The 24,526-nt window shown below is 57.7% G+C and overlaps 1 protein-coding gene across 4 annotated transcripts; it reads right to left on the bottom strand.

Moving 5' to 3' along the window:
- Positions 1-400: 400 nt before the first annotated feature.
- MYL10 (myosin light chain 10) lies at positions 401-14,611 on the bottom strand. Of its 4 annotated transcripts, none has more exons than XM_082362959.1 (7): positions 13,316-14,611; positions 9,230-9,322; positions 8,615-8,690; positions 7,594-7,698; positions 3,781-3,859; positions 1,308-1,356; positions 401-1,027 (listed from the first exon to the last, which is right to left on the bottom strand). In XM_082362959.1, the coding sequence occupies exons 2-7, from the start codon at positions 9,263-9,265 to the stop codon at positions 929-931; spliced, it is 444 nt and encodes a 147-aa protein (XP_082219085.1). In that variant the 5' UTR covers positions 9,266-9,322; positions 13,316-14,611; the 3' UTR covers positions 401-928. The 4 variants fall into 4 exon arrangements, with proteins under 4 accessions (XP_082219085.1, XP_082219082.1, XP_082219083.1 ...); XM_082362956.1 differs by lacking the exon at positions 13,316-14,611 and adding an exon at positions 12,149-12,716; XM_082362957.1 differs by lacking the exons at positions 7,594-7,698; positions 13,316-14,611 and adding an exon at positions 12,149-12,730.
- Positions 14,612-24,526: the final 9,915 nt, after the last annotated feature.

The raw sequence follows: 24,526 nt of genomic DNA, 5'->3' as shown, positions 1-24,526 counted from the left end.
CGCACGGGCTTAGTTGCTCCGCGGCATGTGGGATCTTCCCGGACCAGGGCTCAGAACCCGTGTCCCCTGCACTGGCAGGCGGATTCTTAACCACTGCGCCACCAGGGAAGTCCTGTGTGTAGGATTTTTTTTTAAGTATATTCGGGATTTAAGATCTTTGTCAATATCTATTGTTGCCAATATCTTCTCCAGCCTGGGCTTGCCTTTTCACGCCCTTCATGGTGTCTTTTGCTGAGTGGAAGTTTTCAATTTGAAGTCCAGTTTCTGCCCTTTTGTTATATGGTTGGTGTTATGCGTGCCCTGTTCAAGAAATCTTTGCCTCTTCCTTAAACATCCCTCGAATCCACCCCCCCCGCCCCCTCCCCCCACCGCCTTTTTTGCCTCTGTCTGGCTTCTAGCTGCCAGGTCTCTCCTGGCCCGCTCCCACCTCCTCCCCACTGTGTCCCCACCCCAGTTCTTGTCTCCCTCACTGCATGATCTTTCAGCCCGGGGACAGGGCTGGCTCATCTCCACATCCCTGGGACTGGCACCAGGGCTGGCACGCACTAGGTGCTCAATAAAAGCTTCATAAATGAAGGCAGTGTCCCGTGCCCCAGCTGGGGATCATTAAAACTGTCAATTAGTTCTAAACACCAGCTCATCAGGAACATTTGAGCAAAGCCAGGAAGTAAAAACTTTGGAAAAACCAACAACATAGGAATGTTTAGCTTTCTCCCCAACCGGAGCATTAATCACAAAACCTCAGACCTTGGTACATTATTTATTCTTACTTTGCCCCTGACCCACAGGCCAGGGAGCTTTTTCCTTGCACACACACATGTTGGCTGCAGGGACTCCTCAACGGCCGCCCCTCTCCCCCACCCCCGGCCCTGTGTTTGCTGCCTCTGAATGTGTGTATGGAGTGGGGGTGGGCGTCGGTGGTCCCCTTTTAGTCCTTCTCTTCGCCATGCGTGATGACGTAACACAGGTTCCTATAGTCCAGATTGCCACACACATCTGGCGGGAAAGCAGCAAACATCTGCTTGATCTGGGGAAAGAGCCGGGAGTCAGCCTCAACCAGGGCCGAGGTGGGGGCCAGAGCCAGGGGTCACCCAAGGGCATTAGGCAGAATGTGGCTCCCCTCTTTGGAGAGGGAGGCATCAGGGTGGAGGCCACAGAGGCCAGGCCAGCAGGCCAGGATCCCACCCATCCTTGTTCCCATCCTAGGAGTCAAGGGGGACATCATCTCAGCGGATCACTAAAGAAGGAGCACTTCCCAGGAAGATGCTTGTCAGCGCTGGGCCAGGCCCTGAAAAGCCGGCACTCACCTCCTCCTCACTGAAGCGGTCTGCCTGCGTCATGAGCTTCTCTTTGATGCTGTTCAAGGGAGAGAAAGGGTCACATTCAGGGTAAGGGCCACTCTATGTGGACACGTGGATCCTGGGGCTGATGGCCCAGGAGGACACCAACCAGGGCTGGCCCTACAGCCCCCAGATGGCTGTGTGGCCTCGGGCGGCCACTTCAGCTCTCAGCCTCCATTGTAATGTGGACTCCCCTCTTCACATCAGATGGGGACCCAATGAAATGAGCTTGGGACCCCGACATGACTGTGGGGGCCACTCTGATGTCCCATCGTGCACTAATAATCAACCTCTAGGTCGCTGAGGGGAGCCTCTTCGCCCTGGTTCTAGACGCACTGCTTCTTCAGCTTATGATTTTTGCTGACATCTGTAAGGTGCTTCGGAGCGTGCAAGGTGCTTGCACTCAGCCAAGGGGCAGGAAGGCTACCCAGGTCCGTGTCCTCCTGCGCCTGCCCAGGTCTCCTTTGCTCCTCACAGCCCTGGGAAGTGAGTACTATTATCCCCCTTTTACAGAGAGGGAAACTGAGGCTCGGGAGGGGTACTGATGTGCAGCGGCAGGGTGGGGCCTGTCCCCCTGGGTGGTCCAGAAGAGCAGCTGCCCACAGGGGCCAGAGCTGCCCGGGGCCTGGAGGAATGGCCAGAGGTGGGGCATTTGAGGCTGTGGGGGGGGGGGGATTGGTGCCCCCAGGAGCTCAGAGGGCTCCACAGAGCTCTCAGGGGGTGCAGAGGGCAGGGGTGGGACCAGAGGGCTGAGCAGAGCCCTGAGCACGCATGTGCCCTGTGGCGCCGGCAGCCGCCGCCCTGCTCCGGACCGACGCACATTTTCCACTATTTATGTTACTACCGGACAGTCACAGTTTCCGTCTCTCCACGCTGGGGACTTTTCACAGACTCTCTTTCAACCAGAGCTTCCTCTGTGGCCTGCCTGGCAGGCAGCCATGTCTTTCAGATCCCATAGCCTGGGGAGGGCGCCTGCGGTTCCCAAACTGGGTCTCCAAAGGGTTCCTCCCAGCCCTGACTTTGCTCTAGTGGGAGGGAAGGTGGGTGGCAGTAGAGGGGTGGGTTCGGGCCACCCTGGGGGGTTCCCCCAGTGCCTCCCTAGGTCTCCAAGATGGGGGTGGGAACCCGGACTCTGAGGGAGGGGTGAAGGAGAGGGCTGCAGCCTGAAGAAACCCTCGGGAACCCCTCCCCGACCCCTGAGGAGAGTGTGACTCAAAACCCTGGGGGGTGAGGGGCTGTAAGAACGTCTGAGAGACAAGATAGACCCTCCTCTCTTCCTCCCTGCCCCGCTGCCCGCTCCCACCCCACCTCCATCACGTGCTGTGCTAATGTTGAATAGAAAGCAAAATCAGCCTCCAGCCGAGGCCTCAAGCCTCACAGTAATTGGTCATGAAGCCTGTGACTAAGGAAGAAATCTTGCCCGCCCAGGGTCACCCACAGGCCCAGGGAGGCCTTGGAGGCCCGGAAGGGACAGCTCAGAGGTCGGCTCAGAAGTCGGCTCAGCGTCTCAGCCCCTGGACAGGCTGCCTCGGCCCGGCCCGCCCCGGCCCGCGAGTCTCGGCTGTCTGCCCTGTGCTCTCCCCGGGCTGAGGCTCCCAGGCATAGCAGGCATTAGCGCTCCCTCCGTCGGTGACGCCAGCCCAGTGGCGGCCGGACAGCTGCCCACGGCCACCTCACTCTCTCTGCAGCCCCAGCTGAGCTGGTTCCTTCCCATGGCTCCGCCTCCATGCCCACATCCACTCGGGCCCTGGCTAACATCTGGCCCAGTCCTCTTCCCAACACCCTGGGTCCCATTGGTGCTGGCCTCTTGTATTTCACTCACCCATCCACTCGCCTCCATCCCGATGGCCAAGACCCTTGTGGCGGCTGCAACCCTCTCTTCTCCTCCTCCAGGCTGGCCTCCATGTTGCCCCTGCCTAACTGCTTCTTAGGCTTTCCCATGCCCCCAGGGCAGACTCAAGGTCCAGGGCTACCCCACACAGGCCCTGCTTTCCTCTCTGTGCTGCCTGCACCGCCCCCCGCCCACCCCACCCCACCCCACCCCACCCCAGCCTCCCCTCCCACCCCCAGCCACAGCCCGTTCCTCCTCACCAACCCCAAACATGCCCTCTCTGCTCCAGCCAGGGCGATCCTTAGTCTTCCTTCAGGGCCCACCTCTACCCCCACCCGTTCCTCCCTCGCTACTGGGAAGCCCTCGCCTGCGGACCCCATGTTCCCCATACACATCCACACAGATGGGGACACCGAGGCCCAGAGAGGGGAAGGGACATCTAGTAATGGCTGAACTGGGCAGGGTAGCGGCCTCCTGCCTCCTGTCTGGAAGCTGCCTGAGATGCCTGAGTTCCAGGCAGGACAGGAGACCGGGCTGCGACCCACCCTGACCCGACCGCAGTCCATCTATCACCTGAGACTCTGGGGAGAGAAGGCAGAGGAGACTTACAAATCAGCCTTGACGAAACCTTTCCCTTCAGTGTCGAAAACCTTGAAGGCGTGGAGAATGGTCTCCTCCGGGTCCGTACCTAGAAGCAGCACACACAGGCAGGGGGAGCGTCAGGATGAAGAGGCCAGGCAGCGGCTGGGGGTGGGGCAGGTCCCGTGGCCCCTACAGAGGCCAAGGACTCAGGGAGCTTCCTCCCTAGCTTTAGTCCACAGTGAGGCCAGAGAAGGGATGTTTCAGAGAAACAAGGAACAGTAATAATAGCCAAGGGCTCTGCATATAGTAACAATCAGCCTGCACAGATGCACCTGGAAAGGCCTACTAGGCGTTTACTATGTGCTTAACCCTCCTGCCCATTGGTCCCATTTCACAGATGAAGAAACTGAGGCTCAGAGAGGTTAAGTGACTTGTCCAAGTTCTCACAACTGATGCTATGTGATTCGGCTATGGATGGAGGAGAAAGAGCTTTTACTTGGGGGCTGGAGGTGGGGACTCTGGCATTGGAGGAGTCTGAGAGGTTGTCCAGGCCAGAGGCCGGGCAGGTGGGTCCACAGGTTTGTGGGAGTGAGGGTGGGGGGACGGGAGAGGCAGAGTGCATCCAGAGCAGTTCTGGTTTTATCACTTTTATAGTGTGGGCTTTGGCGAAAGATGTCATTAGAAGAAATGGTTCTACTAACACAATGGGATTAAATACCCAGCCCCCTGCTGGTACAGATGGGGAAACTGAGGCCCAGAGAGAGGAAGGGTCTCACCCAAGGTCTCAGGGACTGTGTGAATGACAGCAGGTGGCCTGGTGACCCTTACCTGGTGCTCTTCCCCCCATCACACTGCCCTCCCTTCTCACCGTGGAACCAGGGGATGTCCCCTTCCTTCTTAAGGCTCAGCTGTGTCATTGGTAAAATGGAGACAAGGGCGGGGTTTGCTGCCCGCCTCCCAGGATCAGTTAAGATAAAGGGTCATTAATGGTAAAGGTCTTGACCAACATTATCACGGCCACAGACACATCTGAGTGCTCTGTGCCAAGTCCATCCTGCAGCTTCGGCACTGTACCCCGTGGGACTCCAGCACACCCCTTGTGGTAGGTCCTGATGCGCCAGTTTGTCAAAGAGGAAACTCAGGCTCAGAGAGGCTCTGTTACTTGCCTGAGGTCTCCAGCTATAAGGGGAGGAAGGGTTTGAAGCCAACTCCTTGAACCTCCAGAGCCCCCTTCTTGTTCTGCCACGCTGTGCTCCTGTTTCTCAGACTGGGTCAGGGCCAGCTGTGTCCCCCCCATCAGAGTGGGCCAGGGCCAGCTATGTCTCCCACATCAGACTGGGTCAAGGCCAGCTGTGTCTCCTCCATCAAACCGGGTCAGGGTCATCTGTGTCTCCCCCATCAGACTGGGTCAGGGCCAGCTGTGTCCCCACCATCAGGATCATCCAGGACAGGATGATGTCTGAGTCGCTCAACATTTCTGAGACTGGCCCTGAGTGACTGGGCCGGGCTCGGTGCTGGCCTTGCCAGCCTGGGAGCTCCTAGAGGCAGAGTCGTGGGCTTCCTCTAGGTAGGGTGGCAGGGAGCCAGTGTGCCCAGGCCAGAGGCTCAGTCCAGGGTCCGTCACAGCCTGGCCTTGCAGGAGGAGAAGGGGTGGCCACGGGATTATGGTTGGGGCGCGGCTGTGCAGTCTCTGCCTCCCAGGGTCTCCGGAGAGACCTCCGTGCCGGGGCAGCCTGACTCCAGCCTGCCTTCCTCAGGACAGGCTGCACGTGGACCAGCTGCCCTGGGTTCCGGCCCCGTGGCTGGACATTTACCGCACCCGGTCCTCCCCTCTCTCCTCCCAGAATGGGCCTCTGCTCTGCAGACGGCAAACCTCATCAAATGGGCTGCAGAGAGACTGCTTCTCCTCATTGCTGTTGGGAACCTCATGACAGTGTCCTTGTCCCAGTTAGAGGGACGAGGTGGTGCCTGCCCAGCCCCCCCGGCTCCTGTCCCCATCCCAGGCTCAGCCAAGTTTGCATGACAGGCTCAGCTGGAGCTCCAGCCCCGGAACCCCTGCGAAAATGAGAAAAAGCTGCAGCCCTGGGTCAGAGCTCTTAGCTCAGCTGCGGACGGACACGAGCTCCAGGACTTGCTTTAAAGTCGTGGCTGGAGTCACGCATGTCTTTGCCTGGGAGTGTACCCCTGCCCTGCCCCCTGGACTTCTGCGCTCTTCAAGGAGGTGGCCATGGTCCCAGGAATAACCCCGAACAGCTGCCCAGAGGTGGGCCTGAGGGCACTTCTCTGTCAGCTGGAAAACACCAGGCTGTCGTGGGTTTAGTGGTGGCCCCCAAAAGATATACCCAGGTCCTCATCCCCAGGACCTGGAAATGTCACTTGGCAAAAGGGCCTCCGTAGATGTAAGGAAAGGCTCTTGAGATGGAGTGATGATCATCCTGGCTTATCCGGGTGGGCCCTAAATCCAATAACAAGTGTCCTTACAAAAGTGAGGCAGAGGGAGACAGAAGAGGAGGGGGCAGTACGACCACAGAGGCAGAGATGGGAGCAAAGCAGCCACCAGAAGCCGGAAAAGGTCAAGAACGGGCTCTCCCCGGAGCCTCTCAGGGAGCCTGGCCTGACAGATTCCGGATTTCTGGATTCCAGAACTGAGAGTATACAATGCTGGTTTTTTTGAGCCGTCAAGTTCGTGGTCATCTGTTACAGCAGCCTCAGGAAACTAACACAAACCCCATTTTACAGACAAAAAAACTGAGGTGCAGGGCTTCCCTGGTGGCGCAGTGGTTGAGAATCTGCCTGCCAATGCAGGGGACACGGGTTCGAGTCCTGGTCTGGGAGGATCCCACATGCCGCGGAGCAACTGGGCCCGTGAGCCACAACTACTGAGCCTGCGCGTCTGGAGCCTGTGCTCCGCAACAAGAGAGGCCGCCATAGTGAGAGGCCCGCGCACCGCGATGAAGAGTGGCCCCCGCTTGCCACAACTGGAGAAAGCCCTCGCACGGAAACGAAGACCCAACACAGCCATGAATAAATTTAAAAAAAAAAAAAAAAAACTGAGGTGCAAAGAGCAGATAAGCCTTGCTCAAGGTCACCCTGGGGGTCAGCGGGAGACCAGGTCTTAAGCCCAGCTGTAGCCGAGGCGCCAGGGGAGGGTATCAGGCAGGGGCCGCCTGAGCATGGGATGACGATGAGACCCACCCCGCAAGGGCAGCCGCAGCCCAGGCTGGCCCTTCCTTCTGACCACGGAACCCCAGCCCGGCCTGATGCTGCGTCTCAGGGGAGTGCAGTGGTTAGAGCCAGCGTCGGGGTTACAGTTGCATCCCTGCCACTTCGATGCTGGGACACCTGGAGCAGGTGTGGTGACCCGTCTGAGCCTGGGTCTCCTCACTCACGAATGAGGCCCCTGATCCTCTCCCTGGAGGAGAAGCCCATCCTGTACTGGGGTTGGCCACAGAAGCTTCCAGAACCCCCCTCCCCCATACCACCTTCTCCTGTCAGCAGCGGGTGGTAAGGCAGAACAGGCAAGATGAGCCCAGGGCTAGGAAGGTGGGGCTGTGGGTGGGGCACCATCCTGATGGTGCGCAAAGGACTTTCTTGCAAACTGTCCCGCTGGGCACCTCACAGCCCTGCAAACTGGGGGTCATTACATTCACCCCACTCTGTGATATAGAGGTGGAAACTGAGGCAGGGTCTGGTGTGTGTGCCCCGGGGGCTGGTGTCTGGGGCTGCACCATGCTCCTAGCTGTGGCGTGCATCGGTGGGGGGTACGTCAGCACACAGGGCCCTGCCTACCCACACCCACTCACCCATCCCCTCCCCAGGGCCCCCTGGGGCCTCAATCACCTTTCAGCTTCTCCCCAAACATGGTCAGGAAGACGGTGAAGTTGATGGGCGCAGGGGCTTCCTTCACCATGGCCTCCAGCTCCTCGTTCTTTACATTGATGCGACCTGGGGGAGACACCCAGGAGTACAAGGAGGGTCAGAGGGGACCCTGCCTGCAGGCAACCCAAGAGAGCAGAGCTCGGGACCACGGAGCATCCTGCAGAATCCCCCAGCCCTACCGTCTCACCCGCCCCCCCACTCAGCCCTAAGACCCTGCCCACCTGCTGGGGGACCTCAGGACGGAGGCACATTCAGCCGTGGCCAGCACTGGGCTGCCCCCAGCCTCACCACCCCCCTGCCACCACCTCAGCCTCCCTGGAAAGGAGAGCAAGTTGGTGGTTATCCCCATTTTACAGATGAGGAAACTGAGACCCAAAGAAGCTGAAGCTGAGGCACACAGGGGTGGAAGACCTGGGCCTCAGGGCTCAGGTGCCCCGGGAGGGATGCACTGGCTGCCAGGAGACGGGGACTCGGGTTCCTCACGGTCCCAGTGGACATCCAGATCTCTGGGAGCTTAAGGCTCAGTCCGGAAGTGAGTTGGTTACGCCCCTGTCCCCCAGCCCCAGCGTCCCCATCCAGGCTTAAGGCCCATCCCTGGGCCCTCAGAGAAGGCAAAAGCCTCGCTGGCAGCTGAAGACCGCCCGGTGACCCGAGTCCCGCCCCTGGATATCTCCAGCCTCTTCCCCACCCCGTGTCTCCCCTGCTCTGCTGACTCCTCCCCCTCCCACTCCCGGCCTTTGCACAGGCCACTACTGCCCCTGAAATGCCCCCCTCCCTCCCCTGGCCAGTCCTCCTCTAACACCTGGGAGTCTCCCCTGACCTGCCAGGTGGTAGCCGCCCCTCCTCGGCACCCCCAGAGAACACCAGCCCCTCACACCCACTGCGCCAACAGCCCTGGCCTGCCCCCAGCTGCCCACTCTTTCTGGATGGCCAGGGCTCGGCTCGCCCCCAGTCCCCAAGCCTCCGGCTGCTGGTCACCCACCCAGGGCAGCAAAGGTGTCCCTCAGGTCCTCCTTGTCGATGAAGCCGTCCCGGTTCTGGTCCATGATGGTGAAAGCCTGGCAGAGACACGGGCACTGAGCAGCCGCCCGCCCACCTGCCCAAGCCCAGGCCCCCTCCCCAGAGAGATCCCCCCTCCCTGCAAGGGGCTGTCCTCCCAACCACTGTTGCCTGGGCAACCTCAATACAGGCCCTCTGGCCACCCGGTCACCCAGCTCAGCATGACACCAGCATGAGAGTGATGGTTAACCTGCCCTGGGCTCCTACTGTGCGCCAGCACGTGCTGGGGCTTCGTGCCCATCCCTCATATCATGCTCCCAGCAACCCCGTTTTACAGAGAGTGAAACTGAGGCTCGGAGAGAGGAAGGGCTTGCCCTAGGTCACACAGCAAGCAAAGGCTCAGGGAGAGAGGGGTAGGGGCTGCCCGAGGACAGCTCGTCACATCTCCAGAGTCTAAGCTATAGCATGGCAGCCTCTAAGGATAGTGATGTCCCCACCCCCCAGGGACGGAGGGCTGACCCCACGCCTTGCCGGCTCCCTAAGGGCTTTCGGTGCATTCCTGTAACCCTCCCAACGGCCCTGGGGGAGGCTGACCAACCTCTTTAAACTCCTGGATCTGGGACTGATCGAACATGGAGAAGACGTTGGAGCTGGCTCCACCCTCTGCTCTTTTCCGGGCTCTTCTGGGTGCCTGTGAGGTTCCGGGCGAGGCCTTACAGAAGCCCCTTCCCCGGGGAGGTCCCCCGTTCGCCCCACCCACCCCTCAGGGCTCATCTCCTGAACCACACCGCCCGCCCCCACGGACCCCAGCAGACAGACCAGGCTCCTCATGAAGCCTGGCAGAGAAGCAGGGCGTTTCCCTGCTTCTTCTTCCCGGCAAGAAGCCAACAGAGCGCCTACCCCGCGGGGCTACCTGCTGCTTCCCCGTCAGGCCCCTGACTCCAGAGTGCAGGAGGTCAGAGCCCAGGATGCGGAGCAGAGAGGGGCGTCTTTTGTAGCACCAGCCGCCACGTGGGGGCCCTCCTCTCCTGCCACCCTCCCCGGTGTTCAGGGTAACACCCAGATCCCTTAGCCCTGCGAGGTCTGCCCCTTGTCCCTCTCCCAGAGCATCCGCCTCCCCCCGCCCCGCGACCTGGGTCCCCCCCCACTTGCTTTGAGCTTCCTTCTCTCCCAACGTTTGCTCCTGCCATTCCCACTACCTGGGACACCCTCCCTGCCTTCCATTGGGATGAATCCTCATCCTTCAGGCTCAACTCCTCCGCCTCCTCCTCTGAGAAGCCTTCCCTGACTAACCTTGACCCAAGGCCAACTTAGAGCTCCCCCATCCCCTCTGCCCCTCCCCACCAGTCTTGGGTTTCCACACCTTGTAGCACGTAGCACACTGTCCTGCCGTATCTCCCTGTGTCTGTCCCACCTCTGGGCTCCCCTCCCCCACCCAGGGCCTGGCTCCGATCAGGGATTGGTTTGGAAATAGCTGCCCAGAGCTCAGGGCATATCTCAGGGCAGCAGGCAGAGCAGGTGACCACCCACGTGGAGGGTCTCTGGTCAGACTTCCTGCCCCCGTGTGTTTCTTTCCGGATGTCATGGTGCCTGAGAGTCGTCCACTACTGGGCATTTGCTGAAAGCTCTCTGTTCCCAAACCCCTCCATGGGACCTTTCTCTCAGCAGCCGTCACTAAGGTCTCCATGTGCAAGGAGCCCCAGACTTGGCTTGTGATGGGGGAAAAGGACAGCCGGGACTTCACAAAGGAGGAGGTGGAAGGGGACCCCCCCACAGACGTGGGCGTCCCCACACCCAGCTCGGGCCTCCATCTCAGCCCCTTCCACCCTCTGTGCCCAGCCCCTGTCTACCCCACCCCAGAACCCAGGCTTCCCCGGCGCCCCCGTGCCCGCCCCCAGCGCCTCTGTGGTCTCCCCTCCCCCCGGCTCACTCCTGTCCGCCAGCCCAATGTCCCCACCCCCGCACTTGCCCCCAACTCCCCTGGGTTCCTGGGCTCACTTCAGGAGCCGCAGTGCCCGGCTGACTTATGATTAGCTGTTACTGGGTCCTTTGTCTCCACTAATCCTTTGAAAGGGGGCTGGCAGGGCGGCCAGGACGTTATGATGCTGTAAAACCCCTGTAATATTTATAAATCCCTTCAGACATCATAAAGAAAAGAACCTCCCTGTGGAATACATCTCACATAATTACATATACATTTCCTTCTGGTTAATAAAAAGCAATCACTTCCGTCTGTGGGATATGCTGTCCTTTCTCTCCTTAGACCTGCCCTCGGCCACGGCATCCCCCATCCTTGTCTCGCCCCAGCCTTTCAAGTCCATCTGGGGGAAACGTCACCCTACTGTGTGACAGACCCTGTTCTAGAACCTTGCAAGGAGGGAAGGGGTTGTTTTCTCCTACTGCACAGGCAAACCTGAGGCCCAGGGCCCTGACCGGGCTTCTGATCTCCTAGCCAGGACCCTTTCCAGCCCAGCTGTCTTGGAAATTCCATTTTATAATGTGCCTCTAAAAAATAAAACTCCGCTGAAGGGAACATCTCAGGGCAGAAGGGCGTCACCCAGACCTGAGTTCTCATCCTGGCTTTGCTATCACAGCCTCTGTGATGTTAGGAAAATCAGTTTTCTGCCCTGAGCCTCATTTATAAAACCGAGATAACGTCTCCCTCAAAGCATGCGGACATGTATTAGGTACCTGCTGACCTCCAGCCAGGCCCTGTGCCCAATCCCAGGGACCTAGAGCTGAATCAGGCCTGGTCCTTGTCCCCAAGGAGCTCACAGTCCGGCTGGGAGACAGACAATCAGTAGAGGGTGATGGAGGGAGGGAAGATGTTGAGAACACAGAGGAGCCTCTGTACCGCTGGGGTACTCACGGCAGACCTCCTGGAGGAGGTGGCTTCTGAGCTGAGGCTTGACAGAGTTCTCAGGCCAGGAGGGACTGATGAGGGTGAGTGAGACAGGGGCATGAAAGAACAGCACCATTGAGAGCCTGCAGGGAGACCCGAGGGGCTGGAGCACAGGGGCAAGGGGAAGGTGGCAGGGCAGGCCCCACATGGCCTGAAGGACCCCGCAGCAAGGCCAGCAGCCCCCATGCCAGGCTCCATAGGACCCAGGCTGTCCTGGAATAGTGACCCCGGCCCCCATAGGAAACATGCTCTCTTAGTGAGATCAGAGCCCCACTTTTCCCTGAAACCTCCAAGCCTGGCCCACTCTGTCCCCCTCCACCCTCCTCTTCCTCGCCCCCCGCCCCAGCTTTCACCTCGGCAGCCCCCACCGAGTCTAGGAAGGTAGAGACCCAAATCAGGACCCACAAGGATGGACTGGCCGGGTGCAGGGATGACATCAAGGGTGAAGAAAAGGTCAGGACAGGCACAACATCAGGTCAAGGTCAAGGATGTCAGTGAGAGAGACAAGGTCAAGGTCAGGGTGAGTTCAGGCAATGAGGTAAAGGTCAGTATCACAAATGAAGTCAAGGTCACAGGATGAGGTCAAGGTCAGGAGGCGGGGCAGCACCAGCCTACCATGGTCTGGATGGCTCCCTCGAGCTGCAGCAGGGCTGGGGGAGCTCGGCGACAGCTCTTTAAATAGTGCTCCAGGTCCGGACAACAGTTTGGAAGGTGACAAAGGACAGGAAGGGGGCCTCCCTGCCAGGCACCTGTCAGGGGCCATTGAGAGTGGGTGGAGTTGTGGGATCCAGAGACCGTCCAAACCACAAGGATCTCCACCAGTGCGGGGCCAACAGGATCTCTGCTGCCAAGGGACAAAGGCCCAGGAAGGGGCTCCTGGCTGAGGACACACGGTAAGTTGAGGCCTGGAGCCAGCTGGGAAGACTTGGCCTTGGGCCATGCAAGTTCAGGAGAGCTCCCAAGGCAAGGCCACCCATGCCAGCTGGGGAAACTCAGGGCTGCACCGTGGCCTGACCCCTCGAGCTGTGTGACTCTCGGTGGGACACCATCCTCCAGAAGGCTCGGTCCTCTCATATGAAAAGCGAGGAGCACGTGACTCTGTCTGGTCAGCCCATGGGGAGGGTTTCTGCATCAGCCTGGCCCGCAGGGACCCCCTCAACCAGTAGGACTACTGCCACCATTACCCACCCCAGCCTGGGCCCCCTCAGGGCATTGAAAATAGTCCAGGGAGTTGAAAGAGCAAAGAGACAAACAAGAAAAAGGGAGGTGACTCCGATGAAGGAGAATTGAGAAATCACATGCGCATCCACTCTGGCCACACACGTATTGGGACGTAGCCCGTCCCCACCAGTCCTGGGCCAGCCCAAGAATTCTCCAGTTCATGTGACAAGCCGAGCCTGCACCTGCCCCTGGCAGGGGCCCCGTGTGTCCAAAGCAGCCCGGCTGCCCAGTCCGTCCAGCCAAGTCGGCCCCCACCTGGGGCCACCACGTCTGATGGGCTGCCAGGGCCGGCAGCGCTGGGCTCAGGCTGTGGGCCCACCTGGCCCCAGGCACAGGACAGCTTAACTGTCCCTGGAGCTGGCCTTAGGCCTCCAGGCCCCGGTACGGCTGATCCCCTGTCTTGGGGGAGGGAATGTGATGATAACGAAAACAATTAGAGTAGCTGACGTTTACGGAACACAGCAAGTCAGGCTACGTCCTAAAACTTGTGTCTTCACATGGACTCCTTTACCCCATTTTCCAGGTGAGGAAACTGGGGCACACACGGGTTAAGTCATTCACCCAGGCTGATAAGTAGTGGTGCCAGGGCGAGGGCTCCTTTCTAGTGGTTCCAGAAGGTTGTGCCCATTGCGATGCTCCCCTCCCTGAGCCATCCTGGACCAGCTGACTCTGACCAGCCCCTCTGACCTCCCCGAGGACTGTGATGGAATCTCCCGCCCTGAGCTGGGGCCAGGCCCTGCCACGCTGCCCCCTGGCACAGGGACCAACCACACGGGGCTACAGGTGTTCAGCAGGTCAGGGTGAAGGGAAACTGGCTCTGGCCACAGGAGCCAGGATTCCAGTCCCGGCCCCATCTCCGCTCACTGTGGGAGACGAGCAGTGTGGGCACGGCAGGCGCCTGCCCCTTTCTGGGCCTGAGTGGAGGGGCAGGTGGCCACTGTCCACGCCAGCTCTGGCAGCAGCCTTTCCTGGCCCGGTCCATGAGCCTGGGCCTGGGGCCTCCTGGCTCTGGGCTTGCTGAGCGGGCAGAGGTGATGCCATCCGGGGCTTCCACCCCTGCTTCCTGCTGGCCGGAGGTGTCCATATGCAAGGCCTGGAGGCCCCTGAGCGCCTGCTTCTGGGGATCACTGCTCAGGACAATGCAGGGGCTCCTGAGGGCCCAGGACAGCCCGGAGCACTCGGAGAGCCGCCCAGCCTGCCAGGAGGAGGGAAATGCAAGAGGGAATCGCAATGGAACTCGGAGCGAGTCACAACAGAGCTCACAAGTGCTGAGTAAATGAGTCCCCATGGTTTCCTTCCCCGGCCGCCTCCTCCTTCATATTATGAAAGCAGGAAGAGCTAGTCAGAAATCTGGTGGAGACCGTGGAAACCCCCAAGGAGAGATGGTCGGGAAACACTTGTCCCAGGGGTAGAGGGGAGTAGGGGGAGATGTGGGGAGCATGCAGCGGTCCTGGGAAAAAGAAGCTCTGAGTTCCACCCTCGTTGTGGGACTCTCTCTCAGCAACACACAGACCCTCAGTTTTCCCCATCTGAGAAATGGTGCCAGCAAGCTGGCTGCTTGGAAGCGGCCATCAGGCAGCCCAGTGCCCTGGGAAGGAGTCACTGGCCCGGTTTGGACGGCAGAGCCCCCACATGGATGGAATTCTTTTTTTTTTTTTTTTTTTTTTATAAATTTATTTTTATTTTTGGCTGCGTTGGGTCTTCGTTGCTGCGTGCGGGCTTTCTCTAGTTGCGGCGAGCGGGGGCTACTCTTTGTTGCGGTGCGCGGGCATCTCATTGTGGTGGCTTCTCTTGTTGCAGAGCACGAGCTCTAGGCACGTGGGCTTAGTAGTTGTGGCACACGGGCTCTAGAGCGCAGGCTCAGTAGTTGTGGCACATGGGCTTAGCTGCTCTGCGGTATGTGGGATCTTCCCAGACCAGGGCTTGAACCCGTGTCCCCTGCTTTGGCAGGGGGATTCTTAACCGCTGTGCCAGCGGGGAAGTCCCTGGATGGAATTCTTGATGAAACTTACCACCGCAGTCCCCCATCAGCCTGAGGGGGCTACGGCGAGTCTGTTGCCATCACCAGGTCACATTGTTCGGCTCGGCTGACCACTGGGAGACGGCCAGCTGTTGGGGTCCGAGAGACCCCCGAGGGGTTTGTGCTCCCAGCCAGGTGCCTCCAGGAGCGATTAGTCTCGGAACTGGAATTTCAGGTGGGCCCCAGGGAGTCAGAGGACTTAGACGGTTGTGAAGAGCACCCCACTTTCCAGAGGGCAACCGGAAGTCTCAGGGGTGACCAAGCCAGGATGGGAACTTGAAAGAGACCAATTGCCTTAGGACAAGGCCAGCCCCCTGCAGGGTGACAGCTGTCACCCAGACCACATGAGAGCAAGCTGGGGCAGGTGACTTTACCCCTAACCTCTCACCACTAACTCCTTGTGAACAGCAGGCTGTCCCCTGCCCTCCCAGGCCCACTGCCCTTGGATACTGTCCCCACCGCCCCAGCCAGCCACCACCTTGACCTCCAGTGCTTTCCAAATCCTTCCTTCATTTTCCTTCCTCCAAGCCTTTGCCCAAGTCACATGCCCCCTCCCCTCCCCCACTGGAGTCACTGTCTATCTCCAACCTCTACTCCGCAGAGCAAGGACCACCTGCTTTTCCCTCACCACCATTGCCCCACCTAGAGGCTTCCACTCACCTGGCCTATGGGAGCATGGAGGGAACCATCAGCCCTCTGAGTCCAGCCCTGCTAGATGCTGAGTGTCTTTTGCAACCTCCCCATCAAGTGGCTGTTGCTTGCATACCACCTGTGATGGGGAGCTCACCACTTCCCAAGCAAAGGCAACTCAAATCGGCAAATGCTCATTGATTGTCTACTGTGGCCCTCCGCTGGGTGTTCTGGGGGACTAAGAACTCAGCCTTGACAACTCCTGGGCTTGGGTCATTGTAGTAACCCAGTCAGACAATGTACGCTGAGTTTCTTCATTCACAATTATTCATCATTCATTTCTTCATTCATCAATTATTCATCAATTATTTATTGGGTGCTGGGCACAGCGCTGAACGAAACAGGTGTGGCTCTGAGAGTGAGGGGACCAGACAAAAAGTGCGAACACCCACCCGTTCAGAGGGGACATTATGGGCTGGGACCCAATGAACTGGGCCTTGAAGGATGAGGGGGACGCAGTGGGAGAGGTCACTGCTCTGGGAGGAGGGCAGATAAGGTGTGGGTGTCCTGGGGCACCCACGGAGTTGCTCAGATATGAGGGGCCAAGTGGGAGGGGCCGGGGTCCAGAGGGAGAGGGGAGCAGAGGGGGCAGGGCTGTTCAGAGGTGGCATCCCGACCATCGAGAGGTGACCTCGAGGGCCCAAGCAGGACCCAGCACAGAGTTCCCAGACCGGGCTTGGGGCTCCCTCTTCTCTTGGTTTAGGGTCACTCGGCACACTGAGCAGAGGAATCCCGTCCTTTCTCCTCCTGCAGCCTTCAAACCCGCAGCTATTTTTATAGCAGGATGCTGTGGCCACAGGCCCCTTGAACGGGTGCCTCTCCCATGCTTCTGCAGATCGAGCACACTGGCCGGCCCTCTTGGCCGCTGCTATAAAACAGGCAGGAGGCATCCTGGGAGACATTCTTCTTAGCTTTAAAGGTTTCCTTGTCTTTTCTAAGTGGCTCCAAATTAGAGGAAGGCTCCAGACAGGGGCGGGCCTGGGGAGGAGGGGACAGCGGGGAGTTTGGGAAAAGACAGACCTCCCTCTAATTATCCTTAAGATCTCGGTCATCCCATCTGCTAATTAGAAAGTTGATGTACGCGAAAGGCAATTTCCTTTGGGTTAAGAAGGAGCAAAGGGTAAATCGGCTCTAAGTCTGTGTTCTGCTTGAAATATTAACTGCAGAGTGGTGGCCTGAGTCTCGCCCCCGGTCACTTGGGAGGGGGCGGATGCCTCAACCATGAGCACAGAGACTACTGTGCCAGCAGCACGTGTTGGATGTTCCTCGGCCAACGCCGGATCTATTGGTCTGGATTCTGAGTGGGGAAAGTGGTCCTCAGGAAGCTTGCACCTCCCTGGTATTAGGGCCCTGCCTCCCAGGGATTATTTGGTGAGCCTCCTTGGGGGAGGGAGGGGACCGACCCCTTTGTCCAGTCTCTTATCTCATGACTGGGGATGTGATGGGGAGGTGGGGGATGGTGAAAAGCAGGTATCAGAACCCAGACCTCCTGACCCCTGGCTTGACCACCCCCCCGGCCCCCCCAGGGGAGATCCTTCTCACACGCTCACACTGCCTTCCTCAGCGTTAAGTGGCTACAGAGTTCGACAGGACGGTTTGGTGACCAGGTCACAGCCAGGAGGATCCAGGGGTCCACGGGTAGAAGTGGGGGCTCTCACTGCAGCGTCACTGCAGAGGGTGAGTGACAGTGACTTGTCTTCCCAGCCTCAGTAGCCACAAGGCAGGTCAGATCTGGCAGCAACTTGTGCTGAGGAGTTGCACAGGAGCAGCCTAGGGATTGCAGCTCACAGTCAGCTCAGCTCAGACATGCGGTTGTAAAAGTGCAGGTATTCTTGGGTTGCATTAATAGAGGTCTAGGTCCTCAGTCCAGGGAGGTGACAGTGCTACCTTCTGTTGACCTACACAAACAATAGAAAACTTAGGCTTGAACCTAGTACTGCGCTTTGCAGGGGAGGGCTTTTTGGAGGATAGCCACATGAATTGCGGCTGAGGGGTTGGGGACTCTCAGCTAGAGAGTAACAAACAGCCTTGGTGGGAAGCATAATTGTGGCAGTTTATCGGCTGAGCCATGCATGGCCTGTACCCACTCAGCTGGGACCACTCTTCAGCTCTCCAGCCTTCATTGTCCTTCCTCCAGGTATTTGCCGTCAGGCTCATAGGCCTTCTCCAAGCTCTGTGCCTTGGGAAGAACTTTCCCTCTGTTATCCCATTTTAATTCTACTGTTTGGGTTATTAGCTATTGCTACGTAAAGAATCACCCAAATCACAGTGGCGTGGTCACAGTTTCGATGGGTCAGAAATTCAGAAAATGCATAGCAAGGAAGGCTTGTCTCTACTTTGTAATGTCTGGGACTAAGGCCAGGGATCGCTGGACAGCTAACGTTGGAAACGTCTGAAGGCTTGACCACGCATGCGTTTGGGGTCTGGGCTGGGAAGGGGGGAGGGGGACAAGCGGTGAACGGTGGGGACCAGCCCCCTGGTTCACAAAGCGCAGAGCTCATCCCACCGGACAGCTGAGAAAACTGAGGCCTGAGGCAGGGAAGGGCTGGCTCGAGGTGCCACTGGAAGACTTTTACCACATCCTGGAAGAGACACATGGGAGCCGAGTCAGCGGGGACGTCCAGATGGGCTTCCCCCTGTTCGAGATGCGGGACATCCTGGCGGCAGACGGTGGCACAGGCGATGCTTGAACTTGGGGCCCTCCCAGGGGCCTGGAGGCTGGCAAGCAGGCCAATTTGCTGCACTAATGTGTGCTTTCTGCTGCTCGGGGCCTCCTCACACCCTCTCCTGTGAGCCGGGCCAGAGGCAACAGGACAAACTATAATTATGTCAAACCACGCCCTGCTGCCCTGGCTTAGCAATTAGCCAAGTTGCCCAGCATCCAGCAGCTTCCACCCCCGCCTGGCTCAGGGTGGGGTGAATCAGAAGCCAGGACAGGGGGTGGGCCACTTTTTAATGCCCCCTCCCACCCCTACCCCCCAGGAAAAGAGCCTGCAGATGGAGCTTCCTTCCCCGGCGAAGGAGATCATGGAGCCGGGCCCCCTCCCCCTCCACAGGCTGCAGCACCCACGGTGGAGGGACGGTGGAGAGGAGAGCCCTGCCTGGAAGGCACCCCTCCCCCGAGCCCGGGCCTGAGCCGTAGGGGGACCAGCAGTACAGCTGCAATCTTCTCCCCAGGGTCTGGGGGCTGTGGATAGACTAGAGCTTGAATTTGGAATTAGACCTGGGTTCGGGTCCTGCTGGGCCTGATTTCTCTGCGACCTCGTGCACATCACTGAATTGCCTCAGGGTCTCTGTTTCTTTACCCGTAACCCGAAATTGTTTGTATTTTTAAAAAAATTTTATTGAAGTATAGTTGATTTACAATGTTGTGTTAATTTCTGCTGCGCAGCAAAGTGACTCAGTTATACATATATATATTCTTTTCCGTATTCTTTTCCGTTATGGTTTATCACAGGATACTGAATATAGCTCCCTGTGCTATACAGTAGGACCCTGTTGTTTATCCATCCTACATATAAGCGTTTGCCTCTGCTAACGAAATTGGTTGTATTTACTCAGCAAGTTTGTTATGAGGGTTAAAGCAGCACGCCTGGAACATGATCGGTGATTATCAGTTGGGGCTACAAACCCTGTCTGGTCATTGGCAGAAGACATGGCTGTCAGTGACAAGATCCCCCAGCTGCAAGGCCATGTGGCCCAATCGTCCTTGCGCCCAGCGTATAAGCCGGCTGTTATGTCACTGCACTTCCAGATGCTCACTTGCAGGGGAATGCTGGCTGTGTCTGTGTCACGCACAGATAGGCCTGCACCCCAGCCCGAAGCGGAGGACCCAAAACACAGTGGGCACTTATCATCAACAGCCGTGGATCGCGCTTTGCATTGATTCCTCCTGCGAACGCTGGCCCGACCGCAGGCCGGGCTTGCACCCTCCACTGTTCAAGAATCAGATTAGCTTCAAACTCGTCCCAGTTGTGTGATAACCGTTCGTTGAGACCTTCTGGAAAGATCAAGGAAGTGTCAGCATCTTAGGTGGAACGGAGCACAGATATATTGGGAGGATGGTAGGTTGGGAAATGCGGAGGGCGTGTGTGTGTGTGTGTGTGTGTGTGTGTGTGTGTGTGTGTGTGTGTGTAGATAAATGCTCGCCTCCTATAGTAGGAAGTCCTTAGATAAACTTGACACTGAGAGGCCGGCTGGTAGCAACACAAGCTTGTTATTTAGTGCTACGGAGGGAACTCTGAAAGAATCAGCTAGAATTGAGAGCAATGGCCTCTGCGGCAGGGGAGAAATGGGGCAGGAGGAGGGGTAGGCCTGTGTAACTGTGTAACTACACAACTCTTATTACAGCCTCTAACTGAGGGGCCTGCTTACATTTGACAAATTAAAATTAAAAAGAAGAAATATGTACTGTTGAGTCGACCTCTGTCTCCCTAGTCTTGGGGGCCCTGAGGGGAATGGGGTGGGGAGCAGGGCTGGGCACATGGTGGTCCTCAGGGAAGCCACCCGAGGTCACGCTCTCGCTGTCACCAGACCCTGGGGCCCAGTGGTGCAGCAGACGCCCGGTGCTGACCTCGGCGTGCTCACGCTGTGGGGAGCCTGCAAGGCGCCCCAGTGGCCCAGGAGCACTTTTGAAGTCCCAGTACCCTCTAAGGATTCCGTTTAACAAGCTGGGTGCTGCAGGCACCTGGTTGAAAGACGCTGTATGAACACATGAGATAATTACCAATTAAAGCCATTTTCTTAGAAACAGGAAGGTCCCATTTGCCAAGAGTAAACAGTGGGGGCGGGCCCAGCCTGGGAAAGTCGTTCTGGGGGGCCTCAGAAGCCAGTGTGAGTCAGAGCTCAGGGTCAAGTGAGGACAGAGCTCCCTCCCCCGAACCCCGAGGGTGAGAAGTCAGCAGAGATACAGCGGCAGGGCCCCCCCCATCCCCAGGGTGGCAGGAGAGGCCCCACCCACGGCTCTCCACCCTGCCTGGCAGGAATGGAGGAATTACTAGACCGGCCCAGATGGAGGGGCACCTCCACTGAACTCAGGGACATCCCCACATCCTCTGCAGGATGTAACCTCGATGAAGGGACAAACAAGGGGGAGCGAGCCCTGGGGTTCCCCTTTCACTAATCTCACAAACCCCTGTTGAGGACCCTCCTGCGTGATGCCGGGCGCCTGGAGAGAGGCAGTGGACAAGACAAGCATCCTGCCCGCCTAGGGCGCAACCCTTAGTAGCCAAGCCTCATCGGTGCTTGTGACGGACCAGACAACTCTGGCGAGTGCTTTAAGGGCTGGCTCTTTTTACCTTCACCCTGACCCTAGAAAGTGGTCTGTTAGGATCCCCATTTACAGAGGAGGCTAAGTGACTTCCTGAGGTCACCCAGCTAGTAAGTGAGAAGTTCGAGGCTCTGAGCAAGTAACCACTGCACTGCCCATCCCCCAATCTCCTCGGCATCTGCCCTGCCTGCAGCTGCGAGGTTGGTAATCCGGCTGGCGTCCATCCCTTGATGGGCAGCCTCACCTTGCAGACTCCCAGCCTCCAGGAGGACTCGAACCCCTCTCCAGCCCTGCCTCTTTCCTGGAAGCCCCTCAAAGCCAGATCAGGGAGTCAGGCACTTCCTCCGCACACGCATGCTGACTGCATCCCCATCACTGAGAACCATCCATTCAAACTTCCAAGCCAGTGAGCTGGGACCAGTTCCAACTCCTCCTGCTCCCTGCTCTCCAAATTTCATCAGCTCGCAGAGAACAGAGGCTGCACGTCTCTGATGGGCCAAGTGGAACCTGGGGCCAGGACCCAGCAGCCCAGAGCAGATCCACAAAGAGACTCGGCTCCTTTTACCGCGTGCCCTGGTTACCTGGTTACCACTGGCCGATGGCTAATTCCTGCTCCCCTGCGCAGTGGGAAGGTTCCTGTAAACTATAAAGTCCCTAATAATGGAAGCAAGTCTTACAAGACTCAGGTCAAATGTACAGGCATAGATAGCTCAGTTTCCCAAAATCACATGGTTCTTGGAGATGATTGTATTCAGCATTTCACAAAGTGACCTATTGTGTTCTGGCATCTACTACGTGCTGAGTGGATCTCAGATCTTAGCTACCCCAGGGTATCTCCGATAACCTGTCCTTACAAATGAGGGGCTTGATCCTCAAGGAGTGTAAGTTCTGCCAGAGGTGAGGGACAGCTACACCAGAGATCAGTTCTTTCCCTGATGCCTCCTGAATTAGTTTTCTGTTGCTACATAAAAACATAACCAGAGATTTAGTGACCTAAGACAACACACACATTTGTTATCTGACAGTTTCCTTGGGACAGGAGTCTGGGCACAGCTGGCTGAGTCACCTGCTCAGCATCTTACAGTCAAGCTGTCAGCCGGGCTGTGTTCTCATCTGGAGGCTTGACTGGGGAAGAATCCACTCCCACACTTATTCTGGCTTTTTCAGAATTCATTCCATTTCTTGGTATCTGTATGGCTGAGGACTTTTTGCTGGCAGTCCACTGCAGGTGGCCTCAGGCCCTAGAGGCTCTGTGTCATTCCCTGCCACATGGCCTTCTCCAACATAACTACTTCGGGAAGCCAGTAATGAAAGTCTCTCTCCAGTCTGCTAAAACGGAGTCTTATATAATGTAACATAATCATGGGAGTGACATCTCATCACTTTTGCCACATTTTTTTTGGTTAAAAGCAAATTACAGGTCCACACACACTCAAGTGGAAGGGATTGTACATTGGGGGTCATATGAGGGTCTGCTCCTGATGTGCCCCCAGGAAGGATGAGGGGCACTCCTGACCCCGGTGGGGTTGTCACCGGTCAGGTATCCAGGCATCACTGGCAGCCGGAAGGGCGTGCACACACCAAGCACCCTCCTGCTGGGAGTTTCACATCAAAGACCCCATGACAAGCTCTCACTTTCTTGGATCCTCATCTCAGGAAATCCTCACCTGGTCCCCTGAGCAGGAAGCAGGGCAGGGCTTACTGTCCCTTCATGAGCACGAGAAACCGAGACTCCCAGTTAGTCTGTGACCAGGCTGTCCCCTGGCCTCCCGCCCAGCGTGTAGCCCTCACCCCCGTGCCTAGGCTGTGTCACCTCTTCTGTCCTGCAGCGTCAGCGCAGCCTCAAGCCACAGCCCTCTCTAAGCCCTGAAGGAGTCGGCGCACCGCTTCCCGGCAACAGTGTTTCTGCAGCCTTGTTTACAGTTGTTGAACTATTTTCGTCAAATTAATTAAATACATGCTAAATCCTCTCCAATTTGTTGTGCGATAAATTAAAGATGCTAAGATTGTGAAATGCATAACAAAACCTGTTTATTCTGATAAAAGCCCGCATGACAGCCCTGAGACAAGCGTCTGATGGTCCAGAATCTGCTTCCACTGCCAGCTTTATCAGAGCGGGGCTTCCGGCCAACAAGCCCCTCGGTGGCTGGGGTCCCAGTGAGCCCACATGGCTACCCAAAATGGGGACTTGAGGCTCAGAGGGAGACCTCAGAGGAAGGCTCAGAGGGAGGCTGAGAGAGCTGCATGGAGGCCAGGACTGCAGAATGCATTGTCCTTCCCCAGAACCTCCTGCTGGCTTCCTGTTGCACCAGGTCAGCAGCTTGTAGGAATGATAACAGCTAATATGGGTCTGGTGTCGTAGTATATAAACTCAAGTAATCCTCATGCAACTCTCAGAGGGCAGTGTTGCTATTACCCCATTGTACAGAGGAGTAAGTAAAGGCATTGCAAGTAACCAGCAGAGTGCACACAGCCTAGGACATGGAGGAGCCGGGATGGGGCCAGCAGTCCAACTACAGAGTCTGTGCCACTCACTCTATGTACACAGGATCCTCCTCCAGCTCTGGCCACCCATCCCCAGGCCAGGCTATAGTCCCAGAATCCCTCTGGGTCCAGGACACACACCACTACCACCACCACTCCATCCCACGGCTAGTGTCTGTCTCAGTCTGTTCCTTCTCTGTGCAAAGTGTGCCCCGTTGGCCACATGAGCATGACGGGTCACCTGTGAGAATCCCCTTCACCCACACAGGGGCATCCTGCAGCTCCTGAGAAAAAGAGGGCAAGGGCATTCCAGCCATCCAATCTGAGGCACAGAGAGCCTTGCAACCATCAGCCTGTGGCCCAAACCCTCCTTCCCGGAGCAAGTGGATGTATGGATTCAAAGCGACTCCACAGCCACTACCCATGTGGGTCGCTTGGCCAACCCCGGAGCTGTACTTTGTTATTCCCATTTTGTGGATGAGGAAACTGAGGCCCAGGGAAGAAAAGGGACTTGCCCGACTCCCATAGAGAGATTGTGGGATAACTAAGTTTAGACCCAGAAAAGGCTGAGCTGCCGGTACCCAAAGCCCAGCTCCTGACTTCAGCACAGCCTCGCCGTCACTGTCACTCAGCCTCCCTCGGCCTAACCAGGTGTCCTGGGCATCTTGGGACCCAGAGCACACTTAACAGAGGTCCCGACGCAGGCCTGACTCCACTCCAATCCCAGCTTCCACCCCCATGAGTGGGCATGTGCAGTACCCCGCTTGCTGGGCCCTTGAGAACCTCAGAGCAAGTGTGGATTGTTACACCTTGTAAACTCTGAATCCCAAAAGCGATGGTAATTGTTAGCAGTACTCCTGCTGCTGATGAGGAAGAAGAAGAGGATGAGGACAAATTGGGTGAGTTCCAAGCTGGTCCCTCCTTCCGAGGCAGGCACCCCTTATTCCTATATGTCCACTCAGGTGGGCCCACACTGCCCAGGGCCAGGCTTCCCAGGAGGGGAGGCAGGACACACACCCTCAGTGGTCTCTCCCAGAACTCTCTTGCCCCTTCGACGTCCCCAAGTGGTGTGGCCCTGGCTCCCTCGCAAGTTCTTTGATGACAGTTGGACCACGTGGCTCCCGCCCCGTGACGTCCCCTTGCTCCTCAGCGCATCGGCTCCCATCACCCTGGCACGTGGGGGGTCTGCTGACTGGTCACTCATAGGCAGAGGGAGACAGAGAGCAAAAGGCCACTGTCGTCCAGTGGGACAGGGCGAGGACACTGGAAGCCCAGGGAACCGCAGGAGAACCAGAGGGAGTGATCCGTT

Source organism: Balaenoptera borealis (genome assembly GCF_965194805.1).
Source record: "Balaenoptera borealis genome assembly, chromosome: 16".
In the NCBI taxonomy this organism is placed as follows: domain Eukaryota; kingdom Metazoa; phylum Chordata; class Mammalia; order Artiodactyla; family Balaenopteridae; genus Balaenoptera; species Balaenoptera borealis.
Note: the sequence above shows the minus strand (reverse complement) of the source record. Positions and strands in the feature narration are given on the sequence as shown.